Here is a 26436-nt window from a genome sequence, read left to right on the forward strand (position 1 = left end):
CACACCGCTCCAGGTGCTGAGGCTGACTGGCAGCTTGATTTGGGAGACAGGATCTATTTCAGCCATCTGTTGGCCTGTTAGGCTGGAGTGGTGACCCTGTTCTCCTTGAGCCTACAGCCCGATGTGCTGGGGACTGCCTAGGTCGTGCAGGGTCATCTGCTGCTCCTCCAGGTTCGGGTGGAGGGGCTGACATTAAATCTTGTCAGCATCTATGCCCCGATGTTCAGCCTGGAGAGGCTCCACTTCTTCCAGCAGGCGTCTGCCTTCCTTAGCTCTCTGGATCCTCTTGAGTGAATGTCTGGTGCAACCTCCACCTTGTTGAGGACACTGCATTCACCTTTGTCTGGGTGGAGGGTCAACAGTCATTTCAATCCCGATTGGACTGCATTAATCTTTCTTGTCATCTTTCTCGGGCCCACTCCTCCAGCATTCGACTGGCCCTGTTCTCGGACCACCGCTTAGCCGTGGTGGCCTCTCTCTCCGTGGAGGGTCTGGGGCTGGCCTACTAGCATTTCAACAATAGCTTGTTGGGGGATGTGGGCTTCGTAATGTCCTTCTAGGAGTTCCGTCTGGCCTGGCATGGGCAGCGGTGTGCCTTTCCCTCCGCAAAGCGGTGGTGGGATGTGGGAAAGGTGCGCACTCTTGTTGCAACTAAACCCAGGAGGCCAGTTGGTGGGGGAATGCAGTGATAGAGCAGTTGGAACAGGAGGTTTTAGAGCTAGAAAGGCATCTTGCCACCTGCCCTTGAGATCCACCCCTCTGCGGAATGTACTGGGAGAGGCGGGAGGAACTCCGGGCCCTTGATAACTTTCGGGCCCAGGGCACCTTTGTTCATTCTCGCATCCAACAGTCTGCACAGGCAACCAGGGCTGGCTAGAGCTTCCTCTCTCTCTGACTGAGTTCTTGGAAACCCTCTGTCTCATGCCCACCAATAAGTCCCCGGGCATGGATAGGCTGACTATGGAGTTCTACCACGTATTCTGGGGGAAGTCTAGGTTGGATATTAGGAAAAAAATTCACTAGGGGGTGGTGAAGTACTGGAATGTGTTACATGTGGAGGGGGTGGAATCTCCATCCCTAGAGGTTTTTAAGGTCTAGCTTGACAAAGCCCTGGCTGGGATGATTTAGTTGGGATTGGTCCTGCTTTGGGCAGAGGGCTGGACTTAATGACCTCCTGAGATCATTTCCAGTCCTATGATTCTGTGATGTCCTCAGCCCGGATCTTGCCAGCATCTGAGCTGAGTCTTTGGAGAGCGGGGTCCTCCCTTTATCGTGAAGGCGAGAAGTGCTCACTTTGTTACCTAAGAAGGGGGGCCTGCATGATCTGAGGAACTGGCGTCCCATCTTGCTCCTCAGCATGGACTATAAAATCACTGCCAGGCTATCTCACTGAGACTGGGGTCCGTGCTGGCAGACACGGTCCATCCAGAGCAGACCTCCACCATCCTGGACTGTACCATCTTCGATAATTTCTGTCTGGTCTGGGATCTCATAGCGCTCGGGTGTAGGGATGGTCTGTCTTTCAACCGGATGGACCACAGCTACCTGCTGGGCACTCTGTGGGCCTTTGGCTTTGGGCCCCACTGGGGGGGGGGCGGTTCTCCAGGTGCTGTACACTTCTGTAGAATGCTTGGTGAAATTCAACTAGACCCTAACCGTACTGGTCAGCTTCAGGCAGGGAGTACGTCGAGGCTGTCTGTTGTCTGGTCAGTTGTATGCTCTGGTCATCGAGCCCTTCCTCCGTCGTCTTCTCAAGAGATTGGCAGGGTTGGTTCTCTGTGAGCTGGAGATGCAGCTGGTCCTGTCACTGTACTCTGATAATGTGCTTCTTGTGGACCAGGACCCAGGTCATCTGGTGCGGGTGGAGTCCTTCAAAGTAATTTACGGGTCTCCTCCGCCTGGGTCAACTGGGTCAAGAGCTCTGGCCTGGTGGTCAGGGCCAGGTGGTATGCGCGCTCCCTCCCACCTGCGCTTCAGGCCATCCGGTGGACTGTGGTTCTGCTGCTCTATCTTGACGTTTTCCTTTCTACCACACATCTCTTCCCACCAGAGAACTGGCAAGGTTTAGAGTCCAAGGTGGTTGAGTGGTTGCGGAGATGGACAGGACTGCTCTAGTGCCTCTCACTGCTTGGGAGGGTGCTGGTGCTTAACTAGCTGGTCCTGTCCATGCTCTGACACCATCTCAACATTCTGGTCTCGACCCCATGTTCCCTGGCTCAGATCCAGCAGCTGATGCTGTGGTTCTTCTGGTCAGGACTGCATTGGGTCTCTGCAGGAGTTCTCCATCCTCTCCTGGAGGAGGGAGGACAGGGTCTGACGTGTTTGCATATGCAGGTCTGTGTCTTCCCAAATCCAGGCCCTGCAGAGGCTCCTATATGATGCAAATAGTCCCACGTGGAGCACTCTGGTGCGTGCTTTCCTTCGCTGCTTCCAAGGGTTCCAACATGACCAGCAGCTCCTTTATTTGAGAGGTCTGCAAGATCTCTTTGAGCTGCTGGCCTTCTACCAGGACCTCCTCCTGACCTGGAAGTTGCTTTCAGCGACCAGGTCCTTGGCATCCACCGTAGGGGTAGATGGAGCCCCTGCTACACAATCCCCATCTTTGTGTTCGGGTGGCGGAGTTTCCCTTAGTGTGCCAGAGATTGGTCCTGGCAGAAGTCACTAGGATCTGAGACCTCCTGGACTATGACTGGGTAGACCGGGTGCATCCTCCGACACTTTGCCAGCACATGGGGTTCTCCACCCTGCGTACTCTCCCCGGCATGTACTTCAGGAGACAAACCTCAGCAGCAGGCAGCAAAGCATCCCTTATCTCGACAGGGTCCTGTGAGAGGGTGGCACCCCGCCTGCCCCTCACTCCCGGCCCTCCTGATCTCTCCATTGGCCCCCAGCGCCTTCCCAACCACCCTCCCCTAATCATCTGAGTGGGCTGCACACATTGCAGCTGGGTCCCCTTTTGAAACTCACCAAAGAGTCATCCGCACACACTAGTGCTTCACACTCTTCACTTCCCCACCCTCGTGTCCCACCCAGCCACCCTCTTACCACCAGTACAGGGTGGAGAGCCCTGCTGAGCCAGTCTCTACTGCACTTTGATTCTGCGACCCGCTGGTGACAACAGCGGGAGAATCCTCCACAGTGCTATGAGCATGGGCGTGTACTTGGCACGGTTCATCCCTGTTTCTGACACTTACCCCATTTGTGGAATGAGGTGCATGGTTATCTCGAGAGTGCCAGGTTACAGCCCCTCTTTTGGCTCCTCTAGAGCCTCTTTTTGAGGTTCTAGCTGCACTTCTCCCTCACCTATTAATTTACGCACACCCATCCATGGCCCCACAAAGTCGCTGGACCTCTTCATCAACCTCCTCCTGGTTAGAACCAAAATGGCAATTTAGAAGACCAGGGAGCAGAGATTGGCTGAAGGAAGGACCTGTGACTGTGGGGCCTATTTCCACTTATGTATCTTTCAGGGGGCAGGAGGTGCTATAACAGGCAAAACTGGTAGTCTATAAGCACCTAAAGACTGGATAGTTAAAAGACGGAGATAAGAACCATTAGTTAGGAATTAGAGAGGAAGAGCACTATCCAGTCTTTAGGTGCTTAGAGACTCCCAGTTTTGCCTGTTACATACTAGCTCGGCTTTCCCTTTGATATTTATATACCCACTGCCTCTTTTTTTTCCCCTCCCATTTTTTTCCTCTTTCCCCCTCCTCCTCTTCCCTATTAATTTTTGGCTCTGGATATCCACTCGGGTCATCTAAAGAAGTGGGCTGTGCCCAGGAAAGCTCATGATAGCAGCTACATGTTTTGTTAGTCTTTAAAGTGCTACCAGACTATTTGTTGTTTTGGAAGAAAGGGTTCAAAGTGACTTGTTCCTGGATCAAACCATGGGAATTAATTTTCTAAAATCGGGGAAGTTAAAAATCTCCACTTTACCCCAGTAAAGTTGCTGGTTGATAATGATATGTGATTGTACACAAATATGTTGTTTTCTTGGTGTCCTCCTACTTCACATCCTTCCTGTCTTTATATGAATTCCAGTTTTATGAATCATAGTATTGTTTGTTTCAGCATTGACTTTATTTCAGTGTTAATCAAAGGATACTTACGTAATGTGTACTAGATCGATTGATGAGATGAAAATGTCAGATTTTGCTTATGAAATGTTGGCCCACTTTAAAAACATTGTGCTTCTGTAGACTTTAAATTGTTTGTCTTGTCTTGCAGCACTCAACCTGCTTATTTCCACCCGCCAAGTACTTATTCCCATCCAACAACTGTGGCAAGCTACACTGTTCAACAAGCTTCTGGTGTAGCGCATACTGTGATGCCATCTTATGCTCCCACAGTGCAGGCTCCCAGGCCAGTTGCAACTGCCTATGGAACATACCAATCACATCCAACACAGGACTATGTTTATGGTACTCGTCAGCAGGAACCTACCCTCCAGCCTACCACAACACCAAACTACCAGGTATCAATCCATGAAACCTTTTGGTGACACTTGAATTGGTAATTTGTGTTAGCATTTGTCCATATTAACTGCATGGTATACATTTTTGCCTGGGATGCAGAGTAAGGATGAAAGTGATGTGAGTTTCTTGGTTTGTTTTTTAATCCATGTATCCAGTCTTTAATTGGAAAAAGAGAACAAGAACTGTCTGTGTTATGTTACATTTGTTTAGGCTCAATCCTTAATAGGGTTTCCAGGCACCAAGGTAATATAGATATTAATTACAAAATTAATATATTGGTGTTAAAGGATTTCTGTCTGATAAATCCTTCCAAGATAGTTGGACGTACTGTCTCCTATATATGTGCTACCTGTTTGAATATACAGAAAAGCACTAACTATATTTATGTACAAGTTGAGCCTCTCCAGTCTGGCACTCTCTGGTCCGGCAACATCTGTGGTCCGGCATGATGTTAGTTAGCCAGATGTTCACTTATGGGTGTGTCCAACTTTCCTTTTGTCCCATAAAGCTTGTTTACAGCCACCAGTCCTGGCTCCCAGTGATCTGTGCTGTTGTTCAGCTCTAATTTATACCTGTCTTCTAAGAGCCTAATAAGCAGTGGAAGTGTTTGTAATGCTGCTAGAGAATATTGACCTCCTGTAGTCCAGCAAATTCTCTGATTCGGCACCGGTCAGGTCCTGAAGGTACTAAAATAGAGAGGTTCAGTCTGTAGCAGCAAATGCAGTGGGATCAAGCCATATTACTAGTGAGCCAGAATGGATGTAGATTTTCTTTAATTTCCTAAAGTCTATCAACTTTGAGTCAAGAGCTGTAGAATGAAATCTGGGAGGCTGTTTGAGTTTTTTCTACTATAAACTGACCTGTTCTCCCCAGCTGATATGGACAAATGCATGAAGGATCTATCAATTAATTGAACTGTATTAAAATGATTATCAGATTTTTAAAGAATGCTTAATTATCTATTTTTTGTAGCATTGGGCTATGTGTTCATACTTTAGCTTTTTCTTCTTTTGGAATTTTATGTACAGGCTGTAGAACTATTCATTGTGTTTTAATGTACAGGATAGTTACAATTATGGAAGATCTACATCTGCAAGCAGCTATGACAGTAAACAGTACTACCAGCCAGTTGTTACCCAGCCTCAGCACACTGCCACAGACTCTTACTACCAGTCAAGTGAGTGCCAAAGGAACCCAGTGTTCACTACTTTAGTGTGTGTTTTTAAAGCATGTTCAGTGTTGGCAGGTTCAAAATGTTTAAAGGTTTTTGGCAGCAGGGTAGAGATGTTAGATATGGGGTAATTGAATAGTCGAGTAACCGCATGAATTCTTATCAGTTGCTCGACTATTCTATAATCCCCAGGGGCGGGGCAGCCAGCCAGTGCAGTCCGGCTCCACTCCTGGGGAGCCGCCTGCCACCTGGCACTGCTGTCTCTATATTGGAGGCAGCTGTGCGGGGTGCCAGGTGAGAGCTGGTCTGCGAGGGGAACCAGTTTAAAAATGAGCTCCCCGTGCAGACCAGCTGCAGGATGGCAGCAGCCCCTGTTTGTGGGGTGTGGAGTCCAAGCTCCCCCCAGACAGGTTGGTGCAGGGTGGTGAAGAAGGCTGCCATGAAGCAGCCTCTGTCTTCTGATAAAGGCAGCAGTGTGAGAGGGGTGAGCAGGTGGCACCTAGGCTTATTGGTTAATCGTACAGTCGACTACACGTTGGCATCCCTACAACAGGGTATATCAGTTGCAGATGAAGTGTCAAAAGTAGTTGAATTAGATTCTTTAGCAACTTCAGAAAATGCCTGAAATCTCTTAAGAGTCTGAACATTTTTGAGAAATTGTGATGATGTTTTCATTTTTTCCAGTTCACTAACTCTCAATTTGAGCCCAAATGCTATTTCATCCTAATGTCTCCAAAAAAAGATTTCTAAGAATCTGAATGCAGAAATATTTAGCTTCATACATATGACATGCACTGATAGAGTATAAATACAAATCACAGTGGTGACTTGAAACCAAGCTGGAAATTCTGTTGCTTATAGAGGAATGAATTTGATAAAAATATGGAAATAATAAACTTTGCAAGATCATTCCTTTTATGAGTTAAGTACTCCTGCTCAAATTTCAGGTGAAAAATAAACTGTGCGCCCAAGAGTTGTTAGAAAAAGTCCAGCCCGTTCTTCAAGCCTGTTGACCAGTAAGGCAAAGAGTGAGCCAAACGTGACCCCAGCAGAGCCGGGCTCAGTAAGGCTGCTTAGCACAATCAATCCTAGTATTTTATACCCTTAACCAAACAAGTTTGATGCCAGGACATTCCATCAAAGCAAACTTCAGAGAAATTGTTATCAGCAAAGAAAGAAACAGGTTTTAGGGAGTGAGAGTTTCTACTCAAAATGGTTCATTAACACATTCCAAGAGCTCATCTTTCTGGCTTTTTCTCACATTGGTGAAGGTCAGTTCACTCACTCGCGTATGTGCAAAAGCAAGAAACTGGAATGGATTCTGTTATACAGAATGGCTCCTAGCTAAATATGAAATGGTTTCCACACTACTTTAAGTAGTTTTGTATCCTCTTCAAATTTTGCCACGTCTCTGTTTAACCGCATTTCCCCCCACATCATTTATGTATAAGTTGAATAAGAGTGGTCCCTGTGCAGATCTTTGGGGGACACCACTATTTACCTCTCTCGGTTCCGAAAACTGACCATTTATTTCTATCCTTTTTTCCTATTTTTTAACCACGTATTGATTGGTGAGAGGCTTTTTCTCTCTTATCCCTTGTCATTGTACTTCGCTTAAGACCCTTTGGTGAAAGACCTTGTCAAAGGCTTTCTGAAAATCTAAGTACACTATTCTACTGGATCTTCTTTGTCAATATGTTTGTTGGCTCCCTTAAAGAATTCTAGTAGATTTGTGAGACATGATTTCCCTTCACAAAAAAACATGTTGACTCTTCCCCAACAAATAGTGTTCATCTATTTGTCTGATAATTATTCCTTCCTATAGCTTGAACCATTTGCCTGGAATTGAAGTTAGGCTTACTGGCATAAAATTGCTGGGATCACCTCTTGAGTCTTTTTTTAAAAATTGGCATCACATTAGTTATCCTCTAGTTATCTGGTACAGAAGCTGATTTAAATGATTGGTTTAAATGATTTAAATGATTGGTCAGTGGTACTGCAATTTCACATTTGAGTTCCTTCATAATTCTTGGTGGAATACCATCTGGTCTTGGTGATTTACTAGGAATTAGAATTCACATGCTTTAAAGTGAATGCTAAACATTTATTTTATTTTTGTGACTGTATAGGTTCCCCCTAGTAGCCAAAATAATAGATTTAAACTTCCGTGAATAACTGAAGTCTCTTTAGCTTATTGGAATAAATCTGCATGATCTGCTTAGTTCAAAAGTACTGAGTTTACCTTGTGGGAGATATATTTATCTTTAACATTACAAATTCTTCATGTTTTCTTGCTGCTTTTCCCTTCAGGATTAATTTAGGTCACTGTATTTTGAGCATCAGATTATCTTTCTGATTCAGAATTTTTTTCATATGTAACAAAGCTGTTTAAATAATTCTATTTAAAAAGCAAAACATACAATATTAAGCATTTTGTTATGAAGTTTTACTCAAGGGTCCTTTTTTGCTAGAGATTTTTCAAGGATTCTACATCCACAAGGTTTTATAAGCAGTTGCCATAGGTAAATGGACATAGGAAACTGTTCACTTTGGCTGTGTCTAGATTACATCCCTCTTTCGACAGAGGAATGTAAATTAGGCACTTTGAAATTGCAAATGAAGCCGGAATTTGAATTTCCCATGCTTCATTTGCATAATCACATTATGGCGCTCTTTCGGAAAAAGCGCTACTTTGAAAGTAAAACCCACGGTCTAGATGTGGTTCTTTCGAAAAGGGAAGGCTTTTAAAAGATCCTGTAAACCTATCATTTTAAAGTTTACAAGATCTTTCGAAAAAGCCTTCCCTTTTCGAAAGAACTGCGTCTAGACCGCAGTTTTGCTTTCTAAATAGCGCTTTTTCGAAAGAGCTCCCATAATGTGATTATGCAAATGAAGCACGGGAAATTCAAATCCTGGTTTCATTTGCAATTTCAAAGTGCCTAATTTACATCCGTCTGTCGAAAGAGGGATGTAATCTAGATGTTCCCTTTTAGACCTGATATCCTTTCTTAGAGAAATTTTCTGTTGAAGGTGATTAGAATTTTTTCTCATTATTCTCGAATCCTTAAGGCCCTGAATTGGAGTGATACTTCATTATGAAGTATGAAGTTACCTCTCAAAAATGAATACATGTGGGATGATGGTTAAATTGGGCATTTTAAGAACATAGGATTAGACATATCATTTGAGAACATTTGTCTTTCAAATCTGGTGTCCTGTTTGAGGCAGTGATTATTTGAAGCTTTAGAAGAAGGCAACAAACCTCATTAAATAACCAGCCAATTGCTTGTATTCATAATTGTGAAGGAGGATTTATTCTTGGTCTCTGCAGTGATCCTTGAAGAATGAAATTTGACTTTCCACATTTTATTCGTCATAAATTTATACAGCTTTTATTTAAATTAGCTGTGATACTCCATTCTCTGTCTTTTTGGTGTAATTAATTTTACAGGTTATTTTTACAGGTTAATTACATGCTTTGTGATATTGGTCAATCCAAAAGACTCACTGCTGGGTAGGTCTCTCCCACTCATCCTGAGATAAGCTGGCTTGATTTTTGGGTAGTTTGAGGAGGTTCTGATAACCAAATGCAATTGAGCTGCCATTCTCCTCAGTGCTTGTTGTGCTCAGCTTTCCTCTTCTGAAGCACTTTGCTCTTTTTACCTTCTTGGCTGACATGTCCAGATTTACTCCCACTGCTGGAAAGCCATTCCCGTCTCTTGAACACTTCTGTGTCCTGCATTCTGTATTTCCTCTGCTGTGTTGAAGTGGTTTGTTGGGCCTCTGATGTAGTACTTGAGAGGCGCTTCTTGGCTGAGCTGTCCCTGTTTCTGCACCGAAGACACACTTTGGCCCAAGCAATAGCTCTTTATTAACTGTTTTTCTCCTCTTTCCTGCTTCAAGTCTTCCTCTATCTTTGCATTAGCAACATATGGCAAGTCGCCCATTTTGTGAGATCTTTTCCCTCAGTCTCATGGTTAGGAGAAAAGCAGATCCACTAGGGAAAGCCATTTCCAGTATAATGAGAGTGAGTGCATGGGGCTGTGATGACAAAGGCCCCTCCAAAAGGTTGGCAAACAATCTGTTAAAAGCATTACTGCCAAAGGCAGTAAATGTCAATTCAGCAGTGTCTGGCCATCTACTTCCATCATCTCAGTACAGTAAAGTTTTTCCTTCAAGGCCAAATTTTAATTCCATCGTAAACAACTGGTTATGACCAAGGTTTGATGGCACAGGAATATATTTAAAAATTGTTTTTTTCATCCTGGAGAAAGAAAGTCAGCATCAAATTGTTTGAAAGTTATAATATCTCCTGAAGTTATTACGAAGGAATGTGGTTTTTCTGTACTCCTTTTCTTGTTTTTAGGGGCTAGTCTCAGTTCAGACAGAAACAGAACCAGCAGTCCTGGGTTCAGAGTTATAAGAAGGTGAAAAGATGAGTTCTTAATCCCTTTCTCTTTTTCATCCGGAAAGGAATAGCCATCTTTCCTCTTCACCTCCATTGCCGAAAAGGAAAGATGGAAGTGTAGGCAAAATCCAAAAAATCTAAGTAGTATAGAATCTCTTCCTTTATTCAGCAAACATGAGCTTGACTTGCATGTCAGATGACTTTTGACAGGGATAATTTAGTGCTTCTAAAGTGCAATTTTACTCTGAAATTGTTTCTGTGTTATGTGCACTATATTGGATTCCATTTTTGTCTCTTGTTGATTATTAAATGTTTTCAATTTACAAAGAAAAAAATACAGTGTGATTATCAGCTCTGCAAATACAGCTTAAGCTCTTTTTTCCTTTGTGTACTATTGACAAAAATCAGACCATGTTCTGCGTTTAGACCTGCATTTAATTCTGTTAGCCTATGTGAAAATTGCAGGGAGGGCTGCTAGGAAATATTTCTAAACCATATGCATGTGATACAGCACTACAGTACACATAGAGCCACGTGATTACATTTTAAGTCACTTTTCAGAATAGAACTGTGTTTAAGAAGACAATTTGCACTATGGAAATAATGCTGAAGAAGCATTCTTGCCTCTCAAAAATATTTAAGATGAGGAAATCCAAAGGTAAAGCAGTATTCACTGGTGTCTTCAGAAAATCATAGATACAGGACTTCACCATCAAAGAGCTTCCTCTGCAAGGCTTATCTTAAACTCTACAAGATGTAGAAAGAGAAACACAGAGAATTTTCATACATTTTCAGATTACGTCTCCTTAGTCCTGGAACATAATTATAGAAAGAGACTCCATCCATACAGCTGGCATTAAGATTTCTAAATTAAAAAAAAAAATTTCAAGTTAAGAGCAAGAGTTGCCTCAAACTTTATTGACCTGGTATAGTATATTGTTCAAGAATTCTGTCATGGATAAAAAAGCTCTCTTTACTTTGTAGGCTCTGTCCAAAATAACCAAGAGCTTTTGTTGAGTAATGATGCTTGCTCTAACACAAGTTTTTCTTCTAATTCACTTCTCTGCAATGTAGCAAGAAGAAATTTGTAGTTCAGAATGTTGGCCATTGATGTGATAGCTAGCTCAAATCTCACTCAACTTCGTTTGACCTTTATCTTGAGAAAAAACTTTAGAACTCTTCGAAATTGAGCAGTCTCTTCATAACAGCAAGATTTCTGGGAGTCATTTTTTTAAAATACTGATGTCAGTCCCTGATATAAATGAGGACATAGTCTCAAGTCCTGGTCTTGAACCCTGACCTATGGGCTTCTTGGAAAGCAGCCAAGGCCAACCAAAGGTTTGTGATTATATACACTTAAACCTTCATTCTCTGCGGGTTCCTAATCCAAGAACATCTCTGGTATGGAGGAGTAAGAGGCTCTGTGCGCTGCTGCTCACCCTCCCCTGCAGCTGTGAGAACGACAATGCACAGAGCTGCTTCCCCTGAGACTTTCCCCACCTCTCCAATATTGGTGGTGATGGGGGCAGTGCCAGGGAGCAGTCATGTGTGGGCTGTGGGTTGTGCCCATGAAAGCTCATGATAGCATCTGCATGTTTTTTTAGTCTTTAAGGTGCTACTAGTCTGTTTGTTGTGTTTTTAGTTTTTCCCGTTCTCTGAGAGTAGTTATTAACAGTTCACAATCCTGCTAGAAGGGTATAACAAGTGGGGTTTTGCAGGGGTCTGTTTTGGGACTGATTCTGTTCAATATCTTCATCAATGATTTAGATAATGGCATAGAGAGTACGCTTATTAAATTTGCAGTTGATACGAAGCTGGAAGGGGTTGCAACTCCTTTGGAGGATAGTGTCATAATTCAAAATTATCTGGACAAATTGGAGAAATGCTTTGAGGTAAATAGGATGAGGTTTAATAAGGACAAATGCAAAGTGCTCCACTTAGGAAGGAACAATCAGTTTCACACATACAAAATGGGAAGCAACTGTGTAGGAAGGAGTACATCAGAAAAGGATCTAGGCATCATAGTGGACCACAAGCTAAATGTGAGCCAGTGGTGTGATGCTGATGCAAAAAAGAAAACATGATTCTAGGATGCATTAACAGGAGTGTTGTGAGCAAGACACAAGAAGTCATTCTTCCACTCCACTCTGCGCTGATTAGGCCTCAGTTGGAGTATTGTGTCCAGTTCTGGGCACCACATTTCAAGAAATGTGGAGAAATTGGAGAAGGTCCAGAGAAGAGTAACAAGCACGATTAAATGTCTAGAGAACATAACCTACAAAGGAAGAGTGAAAGTCTTGGGCTTGTTTAGTTTGGAAAGGAGAGGACTGAGGGAGGACATGATAGCGGTTTTCATGTATCTAAAAGGGTGTCAAAAGAAGGAGGGAGAAAAATTGTTCTCCTTGGCCTCTGATGATAGAACAAGAAGCAATGGGCTTAAATTGCAGCAAGAGAGGTTTAGGTTGGACATCAGGAAAAACTTCCTAACTGTCAGGGTGGTTAAACACTGGAATTAGTTGCCTAGGGAGGTTGTGGAATCTTCATCTCTGGAGATATTTAAGAGCAGATGAGAGAGACATCTATCAGGCATGGTCTAGACCGGGGGGGTCAACCTATTACAGACGAAGAGCCAAAATAGTGGGGGATACAGAGCAAGAGCCCAAAGAAAAAGAAAAAAAAAAGGTCCTGATGCTGCCCTTTTAAGAGCAGAGCAGGCATTGCCCTTTTAATGATGGCCATTTTGAGTGGCCATTGTGAAGTATGCACTGGATGCCGCAGTTGTCTCTTTCACACAGTCACAGGTGTGGGTGCGGGAGCCACAATCTTTTCTTTGAAGAGCTGCATGCTCTGGGTCCTGCCGTGAGGGCAGGGACTGGACTCGATGACCTCTCGAGGTCCTTTCCAGCTCTAGTGTTCTGTGATTCTATGAGCACCAAGCCTGTTAGTTGCTATTCGGACTCTGTTTGATCCTGTCATATCTGACTGTCTTTTTGCCCTCATTTGATCCTGTCTTGCTGCCTTGCCTTGCCTGACACCATCAGCTACTATACTGTCCATTGCTGATGGATTGGATCTCTTGGCTATCAGATCTGCTGCATGAACTTTGAGCACTGACCTGTATGGACATTACAGTATTTATTTCCAGTTCTTCATTTTCTTTGTTTTCAGAAATGGGAAATTCCTTTGAGGAACAGTTTTTCTCAGTGTCTCTCTTAATTTATGACAGCTCATCACCTCCCACTATTCTGGAGGATTTCTAAAGCTATTTCAGTGGTTGGGTTAGTACAACACAAGACAAACAGAGACGAGAGGTGATAAGCGAGGAATATGTGATAATTTTAGCATACAGGCAGTCCCTGAGTTACGCGGATCCGACTTAAGTTCGGATCCGCAGTTACGAACGGGGCCCGTCTCCCTGGTCTCCAGCAGACCAGGGAGAGGAACCAAAGCGGCGGAGCACTCAGGCAGCGGACAGCCCAGACGCGTCTGGGCTGTCCGCTGCCCACGTGCTCCGCAGCTTTGCTCTGCTTTGCTCCCCGTCTCCCCGGTCTGCAGACCAAGGGGACAGGGAGCAAAGCGGCGGAACACGCGGGCTCCACGGCTTTGCTCTGCTTTGCTCCCTGTCTCCCTGGTCTGCAGGCCAGGGAGAAGGAGAGCAAAGCAGAGCAAAGCCGCGGAGCATGCGGGCAGCGGACAGCCCAGACGCGTCTGGGCTGTCCGCTGCCCGCGTGTTCCGTGGCTTTGCTCCCCGTCCCCCTGGTCTGCAGACCAGGGAGAGGGGAAGCAAAGCAGAGCAAAGCCGCGGAGCCCGAGGGCAGCAGGACAGCCACGGCACATCTGGGCTGTCCCGCTGCCCCCGTGCTCTGCTGCTTTGCTCCGGACGCCTGTGGTACAGCAGCTGGGGCGCTGCCGGTTGGTCCTATAGTGCCGCTCTGGGCGCTACTGGACCAACCCGGCAGTACCCTAGCTGCTCTGCCCCAGGCGTCCTGATTCAGCCACTGCTGTTCAGTTTCAGCAGCGGCTGAATCAGGACGCCTGGGGCAGAGCAGCTTGGGTGCTGCTGGGTTGGTCCAGTAGCGCCAAGGAGCGGTGGCGCTACTGGACCAACCCAGCAGCACCCCAGCTGCTCTGCCCCAGGCGTCCCCAAGTCAGCCTCTGCTGAAACTGACCAGTGGCTGGCTACAGGAAGCCCCTGCCCCAGGCTTCCTGGAATCAGCCGCTGATCAGTTTCAGCAGCAGCTGACTTGGGGATGCCTGGGGTTCTTAAGTTGAATCTGTATGTAAGTCAGAACTGGCGTCCAGATTCAGCTGCTGTTGAAACTGATCAGTTTCAGCAGCGGCAAAATCTGGACGCCAGTTCCGACTTACATACAGATTCAACTTAAGAACAAACCTACAGTCCCTATCTTGTACGTAACCCGGGGACTGCCTGTATTCCACTTTCCTTTCTCCCCTCCTTTCTCCTCAATTTGAACTAAAAAATTAGTCCTGCAGCAATCCATTCTGACTGTAGAAAAACTAGAAGCAATAGCTCTAGTCCGTTGCCAAGAACAATATTTCGGAAACTGTTACAGAGTCGTGATATCAAAACAAACTAGAGGCTTGGATCTCTGCCTCTCTCTTTTGAATTAGTAAGACAAGGCTTTGGGAGTGGAACTTTAAGTCCCGAAACTAGATGTCAGTCATTGCCTATCTCCATTTTCCTATCCAATTTGCTCAAATGTCATGGTGTTTGTATTTCATAATTTAGACATTATAATCTCAATAAACAAAACATTTCAAAATGCAGAAAGGCTTGTAAGACTCGCCAAATTTAATTCAACTTCTATAGAAATATGGCTTTAGTATCTATCCCAAAACTCATGGAATTCCCTCTCAGAATGACTTCCATCTCAGGACAAGGTGTGTCATCCTTCAGCACAGTAACCTTACCCGTGAACAGATTTCAGTAGTAGTTTTGTCTAATTGTCTTTATCGTAGATCATCAAAAATGATGATACAGGCCATAACTGATCCCTTTGTCCCATAATCCCTTAATTCCCTGCTTAATGGGAAATTATTTACTTCTGACCTCTGTAAGCTCTGGCAAAACTAGAGCTTCCAGCTACATAACTGGATCGTGTGTTACCAGAGCAATTTAAATGGTAGTTCTGGTATTGGGAAAGCTCTTGGCAAGCAAATCTCATTCAGAGCCACATTAGGTCAAGATGATGACAGATACTTATCAGATTGGGTTGCCCAGGAGAGATGTGAACACTAGTAGTGTAAAAATTCAAAAAGAGAGTCTACCCTAAATTTAACTGTTTAAAACTCAAAGCAGTTTCAGTAGTTTGAAAATAATGTTCAGTTCTAATAGAGCCATTGGTTCTCAAACTGTGGGTTGGGACCCCAAAGTGAGTTGCAATCCCATTATAATCAAGTCTCCAGGGCTGGTGTTAGATTTACTAGGGCTGAAGCTGAGGGCCAAGGACTTCAGCCCTGGGTGGAAGGGCTCAGGTTACAAATCCTTCTATCTGGGGCTGAAGCCTTTGGTCTCTGGTTTTGCCTCCTTCCCCTGTTTGGAATGGTAGGGCTCAGGCTTTCTCTCTCCCCCAACCCCTGCCAGGGGCAGTAGGGGTCGCGCAGGCCGAAGCACCGGTTCCCCTTCTTGGGGTCCTTTAGTAATTTTTGTTGTCAGGAGATCACAATGCAATGATGCTTGAGAACACCTGTAGTAGTGTTGATAATAGGAAGATCCATGGGTCTGTACACCTGTAGGGAGATACCAAAGTTGTTAACAAAGGACACAAATGCTGAAACTTTTTGCAGGTAGCAATTAAAGCAACTTCCGTCAGACAAGTTAAATCATGAAGCCATCTGCCTAACCCATCAACTGTTCTTTGAGCATTTGGAGCTGAACCAGACTCGGTTCTGAAATTTATATAACCACTCTTGGATTTCTCTGCCTTTCAGACAGACAAGACCACTAAAATCTTCTCAAACCACCAGAGAGGTTCTTGCCACATGGATACTATTTTCATCTTATGAACTGGATGGTTCTTAAAGCCACTTTTTGACCCATAAAGTTGGGGGGGTTTACTGGATTTCAGCTTTCCAACCTCTCTTCTCCATCCAGATTTTTTTGAAGCTGGAATGTTGGGAATCTGAGATTAGGTATTTTAAGCTTTGCATGCTTTCAGAAAATATGAGAATACTTTTTTAAAATCTAGGAAGAACTTTACCATCTAGTCTTATCAAGGTATTTTAAACATTTTCTCATTTAGTGTAGATTTTACGCTATAGATGTGACATCATTCATCACATTGGAAGCAGAATCAAACCTTGATGTCCAGGTTTTATTCCACAAGACTTTACTGCTTGAGCTAAAAAGACTTGGCTTTTAAAATGTGCAAAGCTTGTCCACCTCCATGTGGCCTAGTCATCACTAGAGGGTAATAGAACACTATGCCAAATAGGTGTTGGTTACACAGACAACCTCCAGCACTTTCAATTCAGCCATTTCAGAATTCCATAGGGCTTAAGCCCTATTTTCCTGTCTCTTTCACTTTCAGCACTAAAATATATATCTTCAGGAAAAATGAGTTGTCCTGTGGCACCTTCAGGAAAGAAGTTAACAGTAATGCTCCTCGTTATATGACATATTCCTTAAAACTGTATCTATTCCAAAGAATATTTAATATATTTTAAATTTTGGAATTTAATCTTAGTTCTATAAGCTACAGCAGTCATCTCTGCACCCTTATCTAAGTACTTTTTTTTATATACATTTTTTCAAAGCATCCTTAATTATTTACCCTGTCTCAGCAGATTGGATTTGACCATTTGGGAGCATTATCTGTCAATGCAGTGTTTGCATATCTTTCCAAACAAAATGGTCTTCAGACCTTTTACAAATTTGGTACCTATTGCTAATTTATTTTTTCACGTCAGAGACTGCTTTTCTTTTTGTCCCAGACCAAGTAATCCAGCTGAAATTGCTGCACATCCTAGATGTTTGGAGCATCCTAAAAATATTACTTGGCTAGAACCAAATCATAGAAGTCAGATAGATCTACAGGATAGACAAGAAAACTTCAAAGTTTTCATATGGATTAGACTGGCAATGAAACAAAGGTACCTTGCCCTAGTAAAGATTTTTCCAAAGGAATCATAATGCACATGACAAGACTGAGCTCCCCTTTCTGAACAGGAATCATTGATGCTTTGAATCAGGAAACTTGCAAAGCAACTACATGGTCTGTGTGTTTTTATCCAACACTGAAAAGTTTCATGTCAGTGGAGACAGCCTTTAACTGTAGTGTTCAGCAAACTGTGGTTCATATACAATAGCTTAATTAAAATAGTCTAGAACATGTTGTGTCCCCCACCTTCCTTTTGGATATTATCTTGTTTCTGGCAACATTCATTATTTTACTGCCTGCTAGATCCCAGCAGTGAACCTTCTGGATAGTTGGATGGTCCTTGTGAGTGAGAGAAGAAAAATTTTGATTTCTCGTAGGGGGGGATATCCACCAATCCAGAGGAATCCTTTCTATATCTATTTTTAAGTATGAATTCTTTTTATAATCATCTGTTGTTTTAAGAAGAGAGTGTGTCTTACTGGTGCATTAAAAATATCTCTTTCCAGTTTTAACCAATTTATATGAAAGCTTAAGAATAGATCTTCAGGGGTGTCTCCTGTTCTGCATCTGATTTATTGGAGTCTCCCTTTTACACCTGAAATCAGAGCCAGCTACCTCCAGGGATCAGTGGGTGGAACCTACCCAGCTGTGAGTTCCACTATGAGATACCAAACTTACAGGTAAGGGAAAAAAGAAGTCCCTTCATTTACTGTGGTTCTTAAATTTACCTGATATTAATCTGAGGTGACCTTTTTCATAATAAAAAGAATGGAAAAGGGAAGGATTGGTCAATTCTGTCTGTTTCACTTCTTTGCAGGCTAATATGTTTTGCAGTCTCTCATCATAAATTATACCCATTTGCAAATCATCTTGTCTTGTTTAGCAAATATATATTAGTAGTGAGGAGAGATGACTAATCTTTAAGGAGCGCATGTGTCTGTTTTCAGTTTTGCAAGAAGATGAGCTTTGTGTTTGCTTTCTAGGCTCCAAAGGTGGCTACAGTCAATCTAGTGGTATTTATAGTCAGAGCCAGCCTCAGAGACAGGTGACTACAATTAAGCCAGTTCAAACAGTGAGTGCCACATCTTCAAGCTACAATGCCTACTCAGCAGTAACAGCTGTTCAGCAGAATGCATCTGCCTCCTCCATTTCTGCGTACACCCCCTCCTCTTCATACAACTGTGCTTCAACATCATACTCTGGTAAGGAGGTAGCTGCCATGCAGATGTTGCACTGTATTTATTTTTGTTTAAACTATAACTCTCATACAATTGTTCCCTTTTCTTTCTGCCTCTAGGATCACATTATTCCAGTTACGATGCCACAGCATACACAACAGCTAGCACTTACTATCAACCACCTCAGCAGCCCCAGCCCCAGCAGCAGCAACCACCACCACCCCCGCTGCAACCGAAATCCACAAGCTCTTCTTCATGGAGTAGCACAGGGAACAGCATCGCCACGAACTCTAGCAACAGCTTCAGCAAAAAAACACCTTTTCAAAACAAACTGCTGAAACCCAAAGGGCCCCCTAAACAGCCTCAGCTTCACTACTGTGACATCTGCAAGATCAGCTGTGCTGGTCCACAGGTTAGCAATCCCCCTTTACCTACGTATCCACTCTATATAACCTGCACTTACTGATCTGCAGTATGTCCACCCAAATTCTCTGTACCTCTTTCTCCCAGGTCACTTCCCCCAAGGGTCCTGCACCCTTCCTACACCCTTTGTCTAGGCCACAGTTGTCTCTGGCACCCATGACCCCTAACCCTGCATCCCATTCCCCTGCCTCAAGCCATCACGCGAACATTCTGCACCCCCTTCACCCAGGTCACAGCTCCCTTCCAGACCCTGCACCTCCTCCTAGAGCCCCTCCCTTGGGCCAGAATCCTCTCCTGCACCCATAACTCCTCTCAGACTCCACACCCCCTCCTGCACTCCAGTCTCCTACCCGAATTTCCCTTCTTCACCCAACCTCTTTCCCAAAACCCAAACCCCTTCGGTAGAAATGCGGCCCTTGGCGGTCTTGGCGAGACCCCACATTAAAATTTTTTCCCACCCTGGCTGAGTGTAGTAATAATACTCTGTTCACTGCTTCTAATTGAATAAAACCGAAGCTAATTGTTAAGTACTTCTATCACAGAATCACCCAAGTTAGGATTGGGTCCCAGTGTTTGAAGTGTTTTATGAATACAAAGGAATTGATTTTGTCCAAAATGCTTAGTCTGGAAACTTCTTGAATCCAATAAAATGAGCTCCAATTTTTAGCATAAATATAATTCAATCCATATGAAATGCATTTTGCGATTGGAATGAATGAAAAATCCGAGCTTTTCAGAGTTTTGCATAGGGAAATCAGTTACCTTAGATTGGGTTATGTAGTACTACTTGAAAGCCAGCATTGCAAAATTCTGTTTGTCCATTCAGTTGGATCAAACTGTAATTTTTTTTAGTGGGTAAGTGAAATATTGGGGTTCTGTTTCCCTACCTCCGAGTATCATGCTGATGATAAATGGCAAGTGAGTAGATTGGTGCCGGGTTTGATAATTCATGACCATCTTGTAGGAGTGCTTTAAACCATTGTTTAACTCATATTTTTTTAAAGAGTACTAGTTATCTTTATAGTAATTACGGTAAGCTTTTTTGTCCTTTAATTCCAATGGTGGTATGCATTCTCAATCTGCTGCCTCACAAAAAGACCAAATATCAGTAAAATAATTCCCTCTGAGAGAGACCTGTTTGTTCATTGAGTAGTGATAATGAAATGTGCCCGACGCTTCTAAAAACTGGTATTAAAAATACTTCAAATATTCCTCTGATTGTCCTATAAATATTGTAACTTTGTAAGCCTAAATGGGTTTTGTAAATGGACATTATCTTCTGGAGGATGTAAAGCACTATATACAGGCAGGTGTATTTGCTTCACCTGCCTGGATATGACTCTATATGAGGGGCAGGCAAAAGCCTCTCAGCAGTCTAGGTTCAGCCCGCCTAGGGCTTTGATCAGGCCCGCGAAGCAGTTCCAGGCCCTGCCGCCTAGCGCACACATGCCGATTCTCAGCAGCAATGGGGAGGGAGCTCATCCCTGCTCCTCATCCCCCACATGGCTACTGGAGAGCACTCCCTCCTCCCTGCAGCAGGTTAGGCTGCGATGGGAGGAGGCAGCACTGGGATTGAGGCTTCTCAGCAGCGCCCCTGGGTCCTGCCCGGGACTGCATGGCTGCAGCTGTGGCAGTAGCGACTGTGGGGCTGCAGCAACAGGGCCTCTAGCCTCTGGGGCCAGCCTGGGACTGAATGGCCATGGCCGCGGTGCCTCCGGGGCTGGCCCGGGGCCATATGGTTGCAGCAGTGGTGCCTCTGAGACTGGCCCCAGTCTCTGGGGCTGGCCCTGGACCATGTGGCCAAAGCAGTGGTGCCTCCAGCCTCTGGGGCTGGCCCTGGACTGGGTGGCTGCTGCGGCAGCAGGGCCTCCGTCCGGGGCGGCTGGGACAGCGTGGCTGCAGTCGTTGCTGCAGGGGGGCACAAAGCCAGGTAAGGTTCCCCCTCATGCCCAGCTCCACCCGCCAATCCCTCAGTTCCCTCCCCCCCCAAGACCCAGTACCCCCAACTTGCTCCAAGACCGTCCCTTGTACCTGCACCCTCTCTCCTGTCCACACACTGCACCCTCTCTTGTTCTTGCTCCCTCCACCTGGCCAGACACCCTACTCCCAGCCTGCTTCTGCACCCCACCTCCCTCCTAGATCCTGCACCCCATCCCTAAGCTGCTTGCTGGCAGCCCTTTCTCACTCACTATACCCCTCATTTTTGTCCCTACCTCAGAGCCTAAGGAGGTCCATAAAATCCACTAACTGCAGAATCCCAGAAAAGTAAATCTGGTTCAGGAAGCCCTGAGCCTCAGTCTCCTCCTTCCCTTCACCCTATGAGACTGGCGCACCAGAGGACTGAGGTGTCTCAGTTGGGGCCACATCAGTAAGCATTAGGGGGTTTTGGAGGAGCTTTTTTTCTTCTCACTTGTGTGGTCCCCAATTGATTTTTCTGTGGGTCAATGAACCCCACCCAAAAAGGGTTTCCCACCCCTGCCATAAATAAAGAAAACAGTGAAACCTTTTGTGTTGGACATAAATTAATATTTTAGTTTATCAAACTTCATTTTAAATAAAGTAACATGAGAAAGTTAAAACGCTTAATGTGTTTCATAATTTAAATTAAACCATTCTCACTAGCTGCAGCTGGTTCAGAAAATAAGGTCACGGTACCCAGCCTGCCCTTGCCTCTCCTTCCCTTCTTTCCCCTGGCACACAGATCTGTGAATAAGTTAAATCCCAGTATGCCACTTCTGAAAGGTTGCCAACCCCTGCACTAAACGGTAAGATTTGCATCTTAATTTATTAATGAAGCATCTGTAAGTAGGACTATTATTGACTTTAAAAAGTGTAACCGGCACTCGGACCGGTACATAGAGGCGAATAAGTCAAATCTCGACACTCCGCCTCTGAAAGGTTGCTGGTTCCTGCCCTAGCCCATTGCCTGGGAGTTGGAGACTTGTGTGTTGTACTTAAAAAAAGTACTCGGGATCTTTTTCAGGGGGGATAAGGCAACATGCCGCATTTATTGATCACACATAGAATAATCAACACTTATCATATGCATATGATATGATATATATGTCACTCATGCACTCACACACACACACATGCACAAGCACACTCCGTCTTGCTGTTGTTACCAACGAGTTGCTCCCCTTAACTTCACTGGCCAGGTGAGTTAGATGGGGGAGAGGTGGAGCCGGGCTTCTGCCGATCCGGATCGATGCTCCGATGGTGACAAGACGAAACCCGGGGTCCTCTGCAAGACACTTCACTTTTATAGCAGCCCTCTCATATGCAAATATATATCCCAGATTCAAAATCTGGGTCTGTGTCCGTTGGTCCCTTTGTGCTGCAGAGAGGGTGTTTTCCAAAGAAGGTGCCTGCTTCTAATCCCCAAGGCCGTCAATATGTCTGCTCTTCTATCTTGAGCCCACTTGACACCTTGGGTCTGGCTTCCACCCCCTCTTCAACTGTTGAGGCTGTCTGGAGGTGCTTGGCTCCCAAGTCTTACTCATTCACACCTCATTCATTCAACAGGGCAATTGATTACAGAGTGGGGGGGGGGGTGGGGGGGGGGGGAAGAGAGTAGGGGGAAGATCTTATTCTACTCCTAGCAAAAGACATTTTTATCACTTTAACTATATACTCAGTTTTCTACAAGTTTTTTATATAGGGTTCTAATACAAAGTTACAAGGTTCTATGGATTCAGGTTCTAATACAAAGTTACAAGGTTATATGGAGAGGCACAATGTCAAGTCATATGAAGTAATATATATATAATACATAGATTTATCTACATGTGTAGGGTTGCCAGGTGTCCGGTTTTGAACCGGACAGTCCAGTATTTGAGCTTTCTGTTCGGGAAACAAATTGAGAAAATATAAATGTCCGGTATTTGCTAGATAAGATGGAATGTAGATTGCGATGTAATGTCAAGTGTGTCCGGTATTTTTGTTGAAGCCATCTGGCAACCCTAGATGTGTGAGCCCTTTCAACTGCTTCTATTTAAAGAGCTTGTGCTTGCTGGGCAGCTGCGTTGCCTGGCAGACACTAAGCACGCACAAGCCCTTTCAACAGAAGTAGTTGAAAGGACTTGCAGCTCTTGGTCCCACTGGCCCGTTGCCTGGGAGCTGCCCGGGAGGCGCAGGCCCTTTTAACTGCTTCTATTCAAAGGGCTTGTGCCTGCCAGGCAACAGGTTAGCAGTGGGGCTAGGGACTGCCAGCCATAGAATCATAGAGCTGGAAGAGACCTCAGGAGGTCATCAAGTCCAGCCCTCTGCCCAAAGCAGGACCAATCCCAACTAATTCAACCCAGCCAGGGCTTTGTCAAGCTGAGACTTAAAAATCTCTAGGGATGGAGATTCCACGACTTCCCTAGGTAACCCATTCCAGTGCTTCACCACCCTCCCAGTGAAATAGTTTTTCCTAATATCCAACCTATTCCTCTCCCACTGTATCTTGAGGCCATTGATCCTTGTTTTGCCATCCATCACTACTGTGAACAGCCTTTCTCCAGCCTCTTTGGAACCTCCCTTCAGGAAGTTGAAGGCTGCTATCAAATCCCCCTTCACTCTTCGCTTCTGCAAACTAAACAGACCCAACTCCCTCAGCCTCTCCTCATAGGTCATGTGCTCCAGCCCCTAATCATTTTGGTGGCCCTCCGCTGGACCCTCTCCAATGGGTCCACATCCTTTCTATAGTGGGGGGCCCAGAACTGGACTCAGTATTCCAGCTATGGCCTCATCATGGCCGAATAAAGGGGAATAATCACTTCCCTGGATCTGCTGGCAATGCTCCTCATAATGCACCCTAATATGCCATTAGCCTTCTTGGCTACAAGGGCGCACTGTTGACTCATGTACAGCTTCTCATCCACTATAATCCCCAGGTCCTTTTCTGCAGAACTGCTACTTAGCCAGTCGGTCCCCAGCCTGTAACAATGCTTGGGATTCTTCCGTCCCAAGTGCTGGACTCTACACTTGTTCTTGTTGGGCCACAAGAAATCTGATGAAGTTCAGTCCTCTAATCTGTCCAGGTCACACACATGTTATGTGAATTCTAAGCCTTCACCCCAGACAACTCTGGGAGGAGGCTAGCCCCCAGCACCCTCCTTTCTGTTCCAGGTCCCATCCATTGGCCAGAAGTCAGGGGCAGAGACCCCAGTTCAAGAAAAGTTCTTGGCTGAGTAGTTCTCAATCCTGCCCCTTCCGCCCAAGGCCACACCCCTTCTGTGTCAGCCCACGGCCACTTCCAAAATTTGTGAAGAGGCCCCCCCCTTCAAAAATTATTGCCCACCCCTGCTCTAGATGCTGCTGCTTTGAGTAGTGTTAATAAGTGAAACAGGCCACAAAAAGGTTTTGAGTTGCACATATTTGTACCATTAAAACTAGCCTGGTTATATGACCTATCTTTGCAAATGAATGGGTCCAAGGAAATGCAGGGATGCTATCAGTGTCTCACATTACTGCTTAGAATGTATTTCCCTATTTGATTTCAGACTTACCGGGAGCACTTAGAAGGACAGAAGCATAAAAAAAAGGAGGCAGCTCAGAAGACAGGTAACCTGACAATCTGTGGCCTTCGTGGGGCACAGATTCAGCTTCGATGCGAGCTCTGTGATGTCTCCTGCACAGGCGCAGATGCATATGCAGCACACATCCGGGGAGCAAAGCATCAGAAGGTATGAGTGCTCAGCAAGACCATGGATATTGAATGTAGACATATTGTGTAATATCTGATTATAGAAGATGCTGGTTTTCTTAAAATGTTCACAGTACCCACAGTTATCAGGAGAATATTTCTGAGAAAAAAGTTGAAGTAGAAGTATATCTAGACTACAAGATTTGATTGCTATAGATGACTGGCTATCCAGAAACCCCTGAAACAAAAGACTGTATCACTAGGATGCTTCAACACTCAGCAGTGTACTTGGGTACTGCGATACCAGAAAATATGGCTATCAGAGAACCTTAGGACTGGAAGGGATCTTGAGAGGTCATCTAGTCCAGTCCCCTGCACTTCTGACAGGAATAAACATTGTCTAGACCATTCCTGACACGTATTTGTCTAACTTGCTCTTAAAAAATCTCCAGTGATGGAGATTTTACAACTTCCTTAGACAATGTATTCCAATGTTTAACTACCCTGACAGGAAGTCTTTTCCTCATGTCCAGCATAACCCACCTTGCTGCAGTTTAAGGATATTGCCTCTTGTCCTATTCTCAAAGTTTAATGAGAACAGTTTTTTTTCTCCTTCTTGAAATAACCTTTTATGTACAGATTGGTCCTCTCTGGTCCAGCACTCTCGGGACCTGACCGGTCCCAAATGAGGGAATTTCCTGGACCAGAAAAGGTCCCCTGCTACTGTCTCCCCAGACCACTCTCCCTCCCTGCTGCCCCAGCCCTGGCAGCCTGGACTGCCCTAGTCCCAAAGCTGCTACCTGGGCTATCGCATCTCCGGCCCCGGCTGCGACTTCCGCATCCCTGGCCCTGCTATTGGGTCTGCTGCGGGTACCGGGGCTCCAGCGCTGGTCCCAGCCCCATTGTACTCCGAGCTGCCGGCCTTCTTCCCACTGGGGCTCTCATCCAGGAACACCTGTGATCTTGCTGGACCACAGATTTTGCAGGATGAGCGAATCCTGGTTTTGGGAGGTCCAACCTGTACTTGCAACTGTTATATCCCTCTGTTTTTTCTTCTCCCAGACTAAACCCAGTTTTTTCAGTAGGTCATATTTTCTAAACTTTTAATCATTTTGATTTTGCTTTTCTGGATTTTCTCCAATTTGTTCACATCTTTCTTGTAATATGGTGCCTGGAACTGAACATAGTAATCCAGTTGAGGCCTAATCAGCATAGAATAGAGCAGAAGAATTACTTCTTGTCTCGCTAACACTCCTGCTGATACCTCCTAGAATATTTGCTTTTTTTTGAAAAAGCATTACACTATTGACTGATATTTAGTTTGTGATCCGCTATGTCCCCCTCTTTCTTAGGCAGTCATTTCTGATTTTATATGTGCGCAACTGATAGTTCATTCCTAAGTGGAATACTTTGCATCTGTCCTTATTCAATGTCATTCTTTTTACTTCAGACCATTTCTCCAGTTTGTCCAGATCATTTTGAATTTTAATCCTGTCCTCCAAAGCACTTGCAACCCTTCCCAGCTTCGTATTGTCCACAAACTTTGAAAGTGTACTAAGTATGCCATTGGACTAGGATCTAGGCCTCAAACTTTTCTTGCTTGAAAAAAATCCCTTCATCCAGCCTCTGACCATGATCTTGAATTCTCTGAAACCCCTCAAACCATGAGGGTTGGGGGAGAGATTGCTTTTTATTCCAACAGAATCAGGAGCAAACTATCCAACTTCCTACATTTTTCCCAAAGCCACATGCCATCTCCTTTGAGTCAACAATGCACACACTGGACGTGTGCAGAGCACTCTTTTTATATCCATAGGACAAAACCATTCAGGTTTTCATCTAAATTGTCCATATCCATAGCAGACCATAATAGTCATCTCCTCTCAGAGGCTTTCACACTGGCTCTCAGACTACATCTGGCTCTGCTAGAACTCTAATGATGCTAATCCTCCTCCGTCCATCCGAGCTCCCTCCACCAGGGCTGTAGCTGCTTCCATAGCCTTTCTACACAAGGTCACAATTGTGGGCATT

The 26436-nt window shown here is 44.8% G+C and overlaps 1 protein-coding gene across 17 annotated transcripts in view; it reads left to right on the forward strand.

The window, feature by feature from the left end:
• Positions 1-26436, forward strand: part of ZFR2 (zinc finger RNA binding protein 2) — a 119852-nt gene that overhangs the window by 22629 nt on the left and 70787 nt on the right. For all 17 annotated transcript variants that reach the window (XR_012896744.2, XR_012896743.2, XR_012896745.2 and 14 more), the window contains 5 exons: positions 4228-4474; positions 5538-5652; positions 18159-18377; positions 18473-18765; positions 24263-24445. Coding sequence is in view for 13 of the 17 variants with exons in the window: in XM_075903323.2 (XP_075759438.2) it covers positions 4228-4474; positions 5538-5652; positions 18159-18377; positions 18473-18765; positions 24263-24445 (1057 nt within the window). In the remaining 4 variants the exon portion in view is untranslated. The remainder of the gene's footprint in view (positions 1-4227; positions 4475-5537; positions 5653-18158; positions 18378-18472; positions 18766-24262; positions 24446-26436) is intronic.

This window comes from Pelodiscus sinensis, chromosome 32, assembly GCF_052426305.1.
Source record: "Pelodiscus sinensis isolate ZL-2025 chromosome 32, ASM5242630v1, whole genome shotgun sequence".
NCBI classification, from domain to species: Eukaryota; Metazoa; Chordata; order Testudines; family Trionychidae; genus Pelodiscus; species Pelodiscus sinensis.